Raw genomic sequence first — 14,243 nt, forward strand, 5'->3', positions numbered from 1 at the left:
GCTGCCTTCTTGAGCCACTGCAGTTCATTTAGCGTAGGAATGCCCACAATGCAGCCTTTACAAAAACCGATAATGCTGTGAATATCTTCGCATCTCAGCTGAAGAAGATTGTGCGTTACAGAGTAGTTTGGACAGGTGTAGAAAGTTGATAAAACTGGAAAATTGATCTTTATTGAGAACTGAAATGGTTTGTGATAAATCTGACTACTCTGGTCTCTTTGTTAGGCATACTGATAGTTTGTTGTAGTTAACCTTGAGTCCATGAAGTGCCACAAAATATTCACAACTAGATTCTGGCTGAAGCGTGTCTGGAGAAAACAACAGGGAACCATGAGATCCCAAGTATCTAGATAATTAGAAAAAAACCCCGATGGGCTACATCCTAGAGTTCTGAGGGAGGTGGCTGAGGAAATAGCGGAGGCTTTGGTCGTGATCTTTCGAAAGTCACTGGAGTCAGAGAAAGTCCTGGATGATTGGAAAGTTGCTGTCGTAACTCCCTTGTTTAAGAAAGGATCAAGGCAAAAGATGGAAAATTATAGGCCGATTAGCCTAACCTCGGTAGTTGGTAAAATTCTAGAATCCATTGTCATGGATGAGATTTCTAAATTCCTGGAAGTGCAGGGTCAGATTAGAACAAGTCAGCATGGTTTTAGTGAGGGGAGGTCGTGCCTGACAAACCTGTTAGAATTCTTTGAAGAGATAACAAGTATGTTCGACCAGGGAAACCCAGTAGATGTTATCTATCTAGACTTCCAAAAGGCCTTTGATACAGTGCCTCACGGGAGGCTGCTGAGCAAGGTGAGGGCCCATGGTGTTCCAGGTGAGCTACTGGCTTGGATTGAGGATTGGCTGTCTGACAGAAGGCAGAGAGTTGGGATAAAAGACTCTTTCTCGGACTGGCAACCGGTGACGTGTGGTGTCCCGCAGGGTTCAGTGTTGGGGCCACAGCTGTTCAACTTATATATTAATGATCTGGATGAAGGGACTGGGGGCATTCTGGCGAAGTTTGCCGATGATACGAAGATAGGTGGACAGGCAGGTAGTACTGAGGAAGTGGGGAAGCTGCAGAAAGATTTAGACAGTTTAGGAGAGTGGTCAAGGAAATGGCTGATGAAATTCAATGTGAGTAAATGTGAGGTTTTGCACGTTGGAAAAAAGAGTACAGGCATGGACTATTTTCTAAACGGTGAGAAGATTTGCAAAGGAAAAGTGCAAAGGGATCTGGGAGTGTTGGTCCAGGATTCTGTAAAGGTTAACTTGCAGGTAGAGTCCGTAATTAAGAAAGCGAATGTAATGTTGTCGGTTGGAATATAAAAGCAGGAATGTGCTTCTGAGGCTTTATAAGGCTCTAGTTAGGCCCCATTTAGAATACTGTGTCCAATTTTGGGCCCCACACCTCAGGAAGGACATACTAGCCCTGGAGCGTGTCCAGCGGGGATTCACACGGATGATCCCTGGAATGGTAGGTTTAGCGTATGATGAGCGGCTAAGGATCCTGGGATTATACTCATTAGAGTTTGGAAGGTTGAGGGGAGATCTAATAGAAACTTACAAGAAAATGTATGGTTTAGAAGGGGTGGACGCTGGGAAGTTGTTTCCGTTAGGCGGGGAGACTAGGACCCGTGGGCACAGCCTTAAAATTAGAGGGGGTAAACTTAAAACTGAAATGAGACAACATTTCTTCAGCCAGAGAGTGGTGGGTTTGTGGAATTCATTGCCGCAGAGTGCTGTGGAGGCCGGGAGGTTGGATGCTTTCAAGGCAGAGATCGACAAATTCTTGATCTCAAAAGGAATCAAGGGCTACGGGGTGAGCGCAGAGAAGTGGAGTTGAAATGCCCATCAACCATGATTTAAATGGCGGAGTGGACTTGATGGGCCGAATAGCCTTACTTCCACTCCTATGTCTTATGGTCTAGAAGTTAACATATTATTTCAGTTTGTAGAAAATTGGCCACTATGCATGATTGTATGTCACTTCTAGCAAGTGTAAAGAACTAAATTATAAATTGGATTGATCATCTCTATTTGATTGTTAGTGTTGCTACCAGCAAAGTGAGGATTGTTGAGTAAATGCTGCTTAATCATGGACTCACATCTAAATTTTAAATTTTGTTTCAGGTTTTGCCAGCAAGAGCTGGTGGAGTACGGGGTCTGTGCTCTACCTGTTATGAACAACCAATTAGCCAATTGCTGCAATATACCGAGTACATATTACCTGGCATCACACTGACACTGAAATTTATACACAATGTTGCTCAATTGGGTGGTAAAGAGAACATTTTCTTATTGACAGCAGTCCCCTGTTGGTGGAAAGATGTTTCCTGTACATTGTGCAAAATCGCAAAAGGGCGAAAGGTTGCCACTTTCATACTTGAAAAGTGCCTCAACTTACCCTGAAAAAAAACCTCATTAAAGGAAATATCTCAAAATTTAATAAACAGGTTAGTTTCACACTGCCGCTATTCAGTAGCTGTATGAATGATATTTCCCACAGACAGGATGCTGTCATCAACAAGAAGTCTGGACTTTCAGCTTGGTGCTGCACTGCATCAGCTGGAATTGACAAAATGTGAATGAAATCTCATCAGCATTACAAAGTTGAGTCATCACAGAAGCAGATCAGAAACTAAATTGATGTGTCAGTGCTTGGAGAAAGTGAGTTAGGCATTTATAATTTTTCTAAATAGTTGTTGTGCATAATTAAGGCAGTACGTTCCAATCGCTGTGAATCAAATAACATTGTCTCTGCACTGTGCCAGAGTCAGTACTTTCACATGGCTTTGTTGGGAGTCAGTTAGCTCCTTTGGCTGGACAGTTGATGTACAAGTCAGAGTGATGCCAGCAGTTTAAATCCTGTCCCGGCTGAGGTTACCATGAATGTCCACTTCTTGACCTCTCCTCTTGCCTGACGTGGTGACCTTCGGGTCAAACCACCACCAATCATTTATAATGAGAGAGCAGCCAGCCTATGGTGACTTTACCTAATGGTACACGGCTCTATTAGGTTCATTTGGAATAAATTACGTTCACTTTCTTGGTGGGTTTCATTCATTCCAAATAGTTTTAATGCAGAAGTTTCAAAGGTTTTTGCAATAATTAATCAAAACTGGGGATTGCCCAGCGGTGTCCAGTGTTCTTTGAGATCCATTTTATTTTAACTCTGCAAACTTTAATGGTGATCCAGACAAAAGGAAGATAGTTCATTCTGAAGTAAGCAGATACCAAATTCGGTTCTGAATGTGATCAGATTCAGGATAAGACTTCATGTTATCACAACCAAGTGAGGAGGGATGAACAGCTGCCTTTTTTTAAACTCTCTTTCAGTCACTGGCAATAGATATTTTTGTTTCTTTTTGAGCACATAACTAAGTTTAATTGAAGTGTGATAGTTGACCAGGTGAGCAATGAAGAAGAGCCACTTCCAAGGTTTTCTTGAGCGAAAGGGAATGGAGTTTTATTACTTAATAAACTTGAGAAAAAATAATAAAATGCAACACTAAGCACGTTAGCGCGAACATGAATAATGTGTTTACAAAGGTGGGATTCGGTAGAGTGCCTATACAAACAGGAATGTAAGGTAGTTGCTGTTTGAAGTTCTCTCAAATCCCTGAGAACTGAGAGAGTGAACTCAGAGTCCCAGAAGTTTAGCTGTTGTCCATTTTTGCGGGTAAATTTATCAGTGAACAGTCCTTGGTTTTTCCAAATTGCTGTTTCCTGGTTTCTGAGATTAGGAAAGAGTGTGTGCTTGGCAGAAGAGCTTTCAGTATCCATTCTGTATCAGTCCATATTACTTAATGTTTCTTATTGGACACTACTTTTGTTAATATACCATCCCTTTGTGAATTCTGGTGTCTATATCATGTGTTTTATTCCAAACTGGATAGCTGTAGGTGACTCTTCATCTTTCGATATCTGCAGTCATCGTGCAAGTGTTTGTCTGCCAAGAGATGCAAGTTTCACGACACCTCACCATGTATCAGTGCTTCTTGATATAAGTGTTAATTCCAATGCAGCTGGTTTTGTATATCTCGTATATTCCACATGGATTGATTGGGCTTGTCAGATGATCACAACAATCATTTTAATTCATGAAAGTCTTTGGTTATTGAGTTAGTTTCACTACAGTCACACCAGTGTTCATTAATTGTCCTTTGCCCCATGTTAGAAAATTTGGGTGTATCAGCAGGGTCGGTTTGAACTGTCATCATGTCCCCTGTTGGATAGCCAAAATAATGTTATTCTCATGTGAGCAATGGCCAGTTGGCTGTGGAAAGATTTATGCCAAGATAAGTTGATGCTTTTCCATTCTGTTTGTTCTCTGCCACAAAGGCAGGTCTTTGGCTTATTGTCTGTCTGTTGATGCTTCATTCTGAGACATGTGCCATTGTCTGCCACTCTCTAGGGTTGGATGATGAGGCAGTTCCCAAGTCTACCTCAGCTGTAGCAGGAGTAAAGCTTTGCTGTTGGTGTTATTGTCTTCTAATTACTAGCCACCTAGCCAACTGAGCTAACTGGCTCACATCAATGCTTGCAGTCTTGGAGAAAATTATATAGAGTGTACAACAAAGCCATGACCATTTGGCCCAATCAGGCTAATGCTAGTCTGCATGCTCCACATGATCATCATCCCATCTAAGTTCATGTAACCCTACCAACTTGACATGTTCCTTTCTCTTTCATACACTTATCTTGAGCCCCCTTGTATGCATTTGTGCTGTTCACCTCAATTACTTGTGACAGAAAGTTCTGTATTCACACTACAGTATAGGAAAAGGAAAAATTTCCTGAATTCTTTATTGGATTGATTAAAGACTATACTTATGGTCTCTAGTTCTGATGCCTTCATGAGTAAAACCATTTCTCCTCAACAATACAAAACACATTATTATAGAACCAGCCATGAGCACTGGACATTCCCACATGCTTCTCAGATGATGAAGAACTTTTTCAAAGTATTGTCACTGTTCTAATGTAAAAAATACAGCAGTCAGTTGGTGCACAGCCAGCTCCTCAAGCAGTGGTGTAATAATGATTGATGAGAATCTGTTACGGTGATGTTAACTGAAGAGTAAATCTTGGTCAGGATACCAGGTATATCAGCGTGTTCATTTTTGAAATAGTGCTGTGGAATTCTTATGCCCATCTGAGAAGGCATAAACGGGCGTTCAGTTATACAGCCCAGTTCAGCATTGGAGTGTCAGCTTTGATTTTTATGCTTATGCTCTGGACTTGGAATTGAACCTGGCACCTTATGATTCAGAGGCAAGAGTGCAACTGACCAAGCTGTGGCCAACATAAAACGCCACAAAAGGAAAATATTGCAGATACTGGAAATCTGAAATAAGAACAGAAAATGATGGAAATATTCAGCCGGTCAGGTCATATACATGGACAGTGAAGTAATATTCAAATTTCAAGTTGTTGAGCTTTCCTTAGAACTAATGTATTAATTCCGGTGGATGAAGATGGAAGCAGAATGTCTGTGATTGAACGCAAGACAGGAGAGAATAAATGTCAGAAGAGGTGGTGATTCAAGACCAAGGAGTGAAAGAATGAGACAAGTACAGAAACAAACTAAAATATTGTGTGTGAATGGCAGAACAAGAACAGCTGCCAGCCAAAAGCAAGCTCCATCTTAGAATTTTCTGAGACTGGAACTGAAGTTCACGAAGAGAAAGGAGTCAAAATGAGGGAACAGAATACAATCTGAAATTGGTGAACTCACTGCTGAGTTTGGAAGATTGTAAGGTGGCCTTCATTCGCCAAGGAGGAGGTGCCAGATTACAATTTCCCGCCTTTCTTTCTCACCAAGTCAGACTCAGACTCAGAAACTGTTGTGTTCAGAGTGGCTGGATACTTCTGAAATGCAAGGTGAAGGAAGCTGACATATCCAGTTATGTCTCTCTTCTAGCTTCACCTCTCCTCCAGTGGTGTGAGTGGCTTTACCCTGACCCCAGGTGATCCAACTGGACATACTTCCATCTGCTTCGATAGTGGCTGATGGATCGTTCTCCATCCCACCCTTCAAATTCCTGCTAACTAATGTTTTACTAACTTCCTCCCTTCCTCTTGTTTCATGGGCTAGTTGATAGGTTTTCTCTGCTGCCACCACCATCCCCCCCAACACTGCTTCCACCTTGCCTCCCTCCCATGCCCCCTCTCCATCACCGGAGGCAAATGCAAGTTGCAGCCAACTCCTTCAAGTGAGCTGCATTAATCCCTTCCCTTGACTGATTTCTCCCTGGACCAGGGACAATGTGCAGCTAAACCTCTATATCTCTGGCACTGCTTTTCAAGCCAAGAGCCAAAAAAGAGTCAATTTGTTAATTGCCTATTTCATAAAAATATCAATTTATCATATTGATAGTAGTGTATTTTTGTTCAAGTTTTGTTTTTGCTTGCCTTAAAATTCTGTTTCAGGCCATGTTTAATGCTGCAAGTTAGATTTCAGGTACTTGGTCCTGGGTTTCTTGCTGAAGGGGAATGAGAGGCTCAAAAGCTTTTTGGAAAACTAACTAGAGGATTTCTTTTTGCTCCAATAGAAACAAGAAGTGTTGGAGATTCTAAGCAAGTCGAATGGCAGAGACAGGCTGGTCAGTGACCATTTGTCAGAGCTCATACAGACTGTGGACCCAAAACATTAAATTTATCTCTCTTCCACAGATGCTGCTAGACTTGTTGAGTTTTTCTGCATTCTCTCTATATTTCATATTTCTGCAGTACTTTGCTTTCTGACATGTCCATCATGCTGGACGTGTGTAAGTATAATTAGTTTCAATTTAAGATGAAAAGATACTTACCATTCAACATGAAGAAGGATAACTGGACCCGAAACATTAACTTGATTTCTCTCTGCAGATGCTGTCAGAGACCTGTTGAGATGTTCCAGCAATTTCTGTTTTTAATTTAATGTAAAGTGTAGTTTTCAGTTAATATGCCCATGTTTTTGGAGACATGAGGCATTTGGTTTTTGGAAGACATGAGGAGTGCTAAATGAGGGATAGCTGGCTGGCTGTGAGGTAGCAATTCAATCAACAGACTTTGAATTGCCACAACTCTGGATATGTTAGTTTTTTTTACTTATTTAATGGCTGTTTTGCATATCGACAGACTTTTTCGTTCTGAAATTGGTTTTGCAATTGATCAGTGTAACAACAGCTAATAGTGTGTCAAATGGTTTAGTATTATTCACGAACAAAATTGTCAATAACATGGCATCACCAGAGCAGTAATAAGTTCGAACCCTGCTTCCACCCATTCATGATTGAAGCAATCTAGGTGTTTACAAATATAAATTATAAGAGAATAGGAGTTGTATTGTTTGAAATGGTTTTTAAAAATGTTGGTAACTCAGTTAACATGAAAATTGGGTGCAGCTGTAAAGTTTGTGTGGAACCTATGCCATTTTAATTATTTGTGCAAAATTATTTTAGCGTTTTGCTTAACATGAGAACTGCATGGCATAAAATATCCACGTCACTCCAGCAGTCAAATTTTAAAATTTTCATTGTTTGTTTATAGTTTTGGCTTTCGGATAAATTTGGTGGTCTAACTTTACACCCACCTGGAATATCTTTAGAGACCGCTTATGCTGACTGAGAGGATTTCCTTCCACAGGAGGCTCTTTGAAGTAGAAAAACAATGACTTTCATTGCTTTCCTTTACACTATCGGCTCCTATACGTCAGTGATGAAAGCGAGGTAGCAGCAGAAGACTTGTATTTGCTTTAAACAAAGAGGAGCTCAGATCAGTCTGATTTTTCATTCAATTTAGCTTTCTTCAATGGATTTAATGCAATATGAAGCTGGCTTGAGAAAAACACAATGGATTGGCAAGCTAACTGAATTAACCCAGCTTAAAGGAATAAATTTGTAAAGTGGCAGAAGTCCCTTGGCATAAAAAGGTTTCCCAAAATGGGATTTGCAAACTAATCATACTGATATTTTTACACCTTACTAGGCTCAGACTGATCTGTATTTGTTCGCAAATGCCAGGCCTTATTGACATGTTATGGAGAAAATAAATGTTAGAAGATTTATTGTACTGCAAGTGAGTTTGAAAAGCCTCTTTGTATTTGTATATTATTGCTATTTGAGTTTTCAGGAGGAATATTGAAGAAACCAGATTGCCGGTAATTAGACTTTTTCCTTTTGGATTATACCTCTGGATCTATTTGTGATGGTGTTACTTAACCAAATTCCATTCAATGGTTATAGCTGTTGATTTGTAACTCTTCTGCTGCTGCAAAGTTACAAAAAATTAGTCTGCATTAATGTGTATACATTTGTGTAAGAGGGAATAAGGTATGTCTTTTTGTTACATTACTCATCTACTAATAGAATTCATCATCTCTCTAATATCAACAGACTTAATCAATTTTTTTTATTAGAATTGTTTTATAAGCTTCAGTCAGCAATTTTTTTTAGAAATCTGAAATATAGTCCTGAAGCAGCTTTTCTCACAAGGGACAGTTGACTGCAGATTGAATATGTTTGTAAATGCAGTTTAAATATTTGTAAATGAGGCATTCTGTGATTGTAGGAGAGGGTAAACTGTTACCTTCTCCTGAGAATTCTGCATCCCATACCTCCTCAAGGCAAGAGAATAGGCCATTAGAGGACCCCCTCATTACTGATTGTCTTAATGCAGAGGAAGGGCACAGCCTTGGTAGCATTTGATAACCAGTTTCAACATTCAGTAGGCTAAGCTATTAGTCATGCATCTCAGCCTTTTTTTTATTTACCTTCAAAACACTTAGAAATAATACAAGATTAGCAGCAGAATGCAATATTTTTGGGTACCACATACCCTGATATCTGCTTTTCCCACACGCCATAGTTCTTGGGTCCTTGGGGAATGTCAGATGCATAATTATTGGAGATCTGGAAGAAGGAAGCTGAAAATTATGTTGTTAATGTATTAATAATTTGCTCAAAGATTTAGCTAATAAAATGTAAGTCAGCAATTTTTCTTTCTTTGTTCCACACTAGTTCTCTTTAACCTTTAGCCTGTCAGAGTGAATTATTACAATTGCCACAACATTAGACATTAGTTCTTGTCAGAGAAGTGTGAGAAACTGGCAGGTAAATTGGTTGTTTCCTATTCAGTAAGATAGCAAGCTAGAGTAACAGAACAAAGCTATTACTTTAGATGTTAGTATTTGATATATAGGGCTGATCTAAATCATGACTTAAAGATTCTTTGTGTGAGCAATGATTTTATCCTTTGTTATACTTCATCTTTGCAAATATGTAGGAATTAAGCTATTTTATTGAATATAAGTTTAGATAAATGTTGGATAATGACATGAAAACAATTGTTAATCCCTGACAGAATGAAATGGAGGATCATCGTGCTGAGCGTTTGCGTAAATCCACTGAACGTTTGCGAAGTCCTGTGGTATTCAATAAAGATTCAGCTGTGAGACGAACCCATCTTCAGTCATTTAGTCAGTATGTGGAAAGCAGACCAGGTGAGAAATTCTTAAGATATGAATGTTAAAATATTATATAGCATTTAATTTTCTCTCACTGCCAGAAATGCTTTTTAATAAGACTGAAATTAACCTCCTCTGTCAGAATAACCTCCTATGTTCAAGGTGAAGTTAAACATTTTAACCAATTTCTGAATATCTTGCCCTTTATTTTATATAAAAAGAGGTTAAAAGGCTGAGATCAATACAAGAAGATGCAAAGAAAAGAAATGAGGAAAGACCGGAAATATGTGATACAACTCCAAGAAAGCCATCAGAAGATGAAGTACTTAGTGTATGTTTAATTTTTCTGTGCTTTACTGATTGCTGATTATTTCTTGGGTCGTATAAAGACATGCTGTCTTCACTGGTAAAAAAATGAGATGTTGGGTTTTCAGATGTCAATCTCTCACATTTTCAATGCAAAGTGAAAGGGGTGCACCACTGAATTAGTCTGCAGTGTGGTGATAATTGTCAGATAAAAGATGAATTTTTCAGACTTGCACAGCCTCAGCATCCTTGAGACATTTCCATCAGGGCACTTCCCATAAAGAGATTCCAGTATTGATCTACCAGGAGGATTTTAATTATTACAAAAGTGGATACTGCAAGCTTCAGTTGGAAGGGAAAGTCACAGGAGACCTGCTAGAATTTCCCAGACAACCCATTTTGTTGGCATGGGTTAATGGGTGTTCAACCTTTCCATTATACAGATCAGCCATGAATTACCAGCTGAATAATGTTTGCATTAATATAATATATATGATAATTTTTTCACTTAATTAATGGGGAGGTTCAGCATAGTGGGAAAATGGGCTGATCATCTGTAAAATTGATTTGTGGGAAAAATTTGATGGAATGGAAGGAAAGAATTCATTGATTGTTGCCAAAATAATTCTGGAAAAAGGATATATAATGTCTTAATTAAGGTAATTTCTCCCGAAAATTTTGCATCGATCATTATAATGCATAAAATGGGAAACTCGTCCCTTTGGCTATATTGACAGGTATTTACTACATGGTAAAGCATTTTAAAATATGAGATTTCACATCAGAAGAAAAATTAATACTCGCATTTAACTTTTTTTTGGGAATTCTGATGGTTAGCTACACTTTGGACAAAATGTGTAAGCACCAAAATATTTTTTGTGGCATACACTAGATTATGAAAAGCATACATTTTTATAATTGTATTATATATTTTGTTTAATGTAGTAATTTTTTTTCTTGTCAACAGAAAGGGTTCAAAGACACGAGTCAGTATGTTGTTGGAGAATTGGCAGCGTTGGAGAATGAGCAGAAGCAAATTGACACACGGGCTGCAGTGGTGGAGAAGCGTCTTCGCTATCTCATGGACACAGGTACGGTGCCCAATTACACTGTAAACAGTTTTGGCAAATTGAGTGTTCACAAACTCTTATAGAGTTTGAAAATGTGAATCTTTGAAGCCTGAATGTTCAGCAAACTGCCTTGAAAATGAAAGGCTGTGAGTCGCAGCCACCTCTCTGGGCACTGGTGATAAGAGTGCCTTCATGGGAAGTGATAACTCACCCTGATACTGTGTGAGCCAGCACTATTGAACAGTGTGTTCATCCATGCAGAGCTGGAATACATATCCGTGCCTCATTGATATGCTGCAGCAAAATGTGAGATCTCTACTGTTCTACTGATTCAGAGGAAAACAGTTGGCCTGCTTGAAGCCAAGTACTGCATGAAACCATTTACAGTGCAAATGGAAGCTTGTGTTGACTAAACAGCAAAAATTTGAGTGTTGTTATAGATACTCCACAATTATTTTTCACAAGAGTAGGTCCATGTTATTTTCAGCTTCCTTTACAATAATAGTATGACAACATGATGCTCTGATATGCAAATGTATTACTACATACACAAGTTATATTCAGTAGATACTGGATTAAGATAGCTATTTTTAAAAAACGCTTGTCATGATTTTAGACAGAACGAAATAGGACAACAGAGCCAAGTTGAAATGTGGTGCAGGCCTTTACCTGGCTAATGTCACTGAAATATTTAGGCCTGTAAGTTCATTCACCCAGTGCTCACATTTTGGGTGCAGTGCAGAAACTAAAGATGCCAAAATGGAGAGCATGAATTGTATACATGTAGCCAGAAATGTGTTCCCTGTCATGTTGGTTGAGGATAAACAAGGGACATCATTCACCCAAACCTGAACCAATTGTTAGGATCTTTGAATAAGCAATAACTTTTGATTCAAGTCTGCTCTCCAACTTTGGTACAGCCTGTCAGACTGCCTAAGGGAAACCAGTCCTATGTATCACCTGCAATTAATAAAGCAAGTAGTTTATCTGAGTGTGGAACTAGGAGGATCACGAGAGATCTACTTGACCCTGCATTGAAGGAATTAATCACCAACGCTTCCTGCCCTCCTCTCGCCAAATGGATCAACTCAGACCCACTACTTTGATCTCCCTTTTTTATTCTTGCGCAATCTTCTTTGGTCTTTGCTGGAAGGCTATTATGCTAACTCTATTAAATGAGCATCAAATCCCAATATCTGGGAAGCATCAGACTTCACCATTACTATTTAGAATATTCATCTAATCCTGCCCCGTTGGGCCCTGCACCTGAATTTCCAAATCTTTATGCACTGGTGAAATACAGCATTTGCAGATTTGTCACTTTCCAAGATGCTAAGTGACCATCTTTAAAATTTAAAAGCTCAGTGTAAATTGAATTGCAATTGTCGCTCCTATTTAAAATTATTGTATCTCTCTTATTCCAATGCCAGCCCAAGCACATTAAGTGCCAAGATTTTAAACTGGTGACAAGTTTTTTTTTAGCCATTCAAACATTTGAACTACCTTGTAGCAAAATATTGAAGTATTCTTGGTTTATGCTTTTTGTATATTTAAAATTTTCAAGTCAAAGCAAGTGATTTCAAAGTTGCATCTGGCTAACATGAGACTAAGACTCTGGTGCTGAAAGGATTTTGGAAGATTTGGCAGATTACATTTGACCTGCTAAAATGGCTGTATGTTCAAGTGTACGGATGTCTAAACATCAGCTGGGTTTTTCATTGTGTCAGTTTTTATTTTCCCTATGATTTTTAATTTCAAGCAATGTAGGATTGAGAATGAGACAAGAAAAATGAGTCACAAAAAGAGAGCTGCAGTTCTGTGATATTATGTGGAAAGAAGATTGGACAGTGTAAGAAATCTGCTGTTGATTTAATAACTGCCCTTACTGGAATGCAGACCAAGTTCAATCTCGTAAATTTGTGACCTATCTACCTTTTTCTGAGTAAGCAAGTAGCCAGAAATTTGTTTTTGGCTGATACCATATTTCGAAGTGTTGAGTATCTATACAGTGACAGCAGCATTATGTATCATTTCCATTGTGGCATCACTAATTGCGGCTAGCACCTGAGAATCCAATTATTGTACCTTTCCATTCATATAACGGGGGGTTTGAATGAAGGAGACCTCAGGGAAGCACTTGCTACATCAGGGAGTAAGTTTCACTGTGGATTGTAACCAGTTTTGACAACTCAGTGAGGTGAGACCCCCACAAACCCCTTCAAAATAATTGGAAAATGTGTCTCTTTCCCAATTGTTTCCATACTTGCTCTCACTTTCGCTTATTCTTGCTCCCACTCGTCACTCAATTGTGCTTGATTTCTGGTTTCACTTGTTCTTGTTCTCGCTCTCTCACTTTTTATTTCTTGTTTTTGCTCACTTGTGCTCTCACTTGCTCCCAGGTACAGTGGGAGCTGTGTTTTGCATAACAAGAGGCAGGATGTGTTATGAAATCTGGCCCAGCTTAGCTTCAAAACCTTAGCTAGAGAAGGTGAGCACATCTTCAAAGAGCGAGTAAATCACGTCTTCAGTGGTTTCCATTACTAAGAAGTATGGGGAGCTCGATTGTATTTGCTGTGAAACTGTATGGAGTTCTTTAATGTATTTTGTTTCACTAAAACTGAGAATGATTTGAAACTGTCAGCCATCTCAGTGTTGTTTCAGTCTGTTTTCCATATTTCAGGTATCAGTTATGGGACCAGAGTTCTACAGTAATGATTGCTGAGTTTCACTCTTGCTAACTAGGTATTCGTAAAAGTTTGCAGTGCACATTGTAAAGGATGAGAGGTGTATTTGTTAGACTGATTGGTGCCCAAGTCCCTAAATGAATTCCTGATACAAAGCCTATAAATTGTGATAATAACTGTGCTGTAGGGTGTATTATCTCTATATATATATATATATATATATATATATATATAGATACAATTATTTTGGATCTTTTAATGTTGAACTAGTGACATATAGGTTTTCTGTGTGATTAACTTGTAGGTGTCTTTGCAGCCATGGTGATTTCTTTTAGAACACAGTATTAGAGAGAGACTTCCTGGCGTGTAATGGGGTATTGTTTACATTGGGAGAATTTGTGAATGAACAAAGTAAACAATGTAGTGCATTAGATATTAAACTGAAGATGCTGGAATAGATGTTTTGACTTAGGGGAACATCTGTAACTTAGAAGAAAGCTTTATTATTTCAACCAACTTGGGCAGTTTTGCAGCAGTTTTGGCTGAAGCTAAATGTGTGAAACAGTTTCAAATGTGTATAGGGAGTTTAAATGGTACAGACCAGAAGTGCTTGTTTAAAACCCTGAAGGGGTTATGTGAAGCTGAGAAAGTTTAAACACAATTATATAATGGATCATGGACGAGATTAACAAATTTTTGTGCCCGGGATGTGAAACCACAGCTAAGTCAGACCTACGTAAGCTAAAG

General features: G+C 38.9%; 1 protein-coding gene across 5 annotated transcripts in view; it reads left to right on the forward strand.

Moving 5' to 3' along the window:
• Positions 1 to 14,243, forward strand: part of ehbp1 (EH domain binding protein 1) — a 344,052-nt gene that overhangs the window by 275,459 nt on the left and 54,350 nt on the right. For all 5 annotated transcript variants that reach the window (XM_048536029.2, XM_059648293.1, XM_059648292.1 and 2 more), the window contains 3 exons: positions 9,334 to 9,472; positions 9,658 to 9,767; positions 10,710 to 10,833. In XM_048536029.2, the coding sequence (XP_048391986.2) occupies positions 9,334 to 9,472; positions 9,658 to 9,767; positions 10,710 to 10,833 (373 nt within the window). The remainder of the gene's footprint in view (positions 1 to 9,333; positions 9,473 to 9,657; positions 9,768 to 10,709; positions 10,834 to 14,243) is intronic.

This window comes from Stegostoma tigrinum, chromosome 9 (genome assembly GCF_030684315.1).
Source record: "Stegostoma tigrinum isolate sSteTig4 chromosome 9, sSteTig4.hap1, whole genome shotgun sequence".
NCBI lineage: Eukaryota > Metazoa > Chordata > Chondrichthyes > Orectolobiformes > Stegostomatidae > Stegostoma > Stegostoma tigrinum.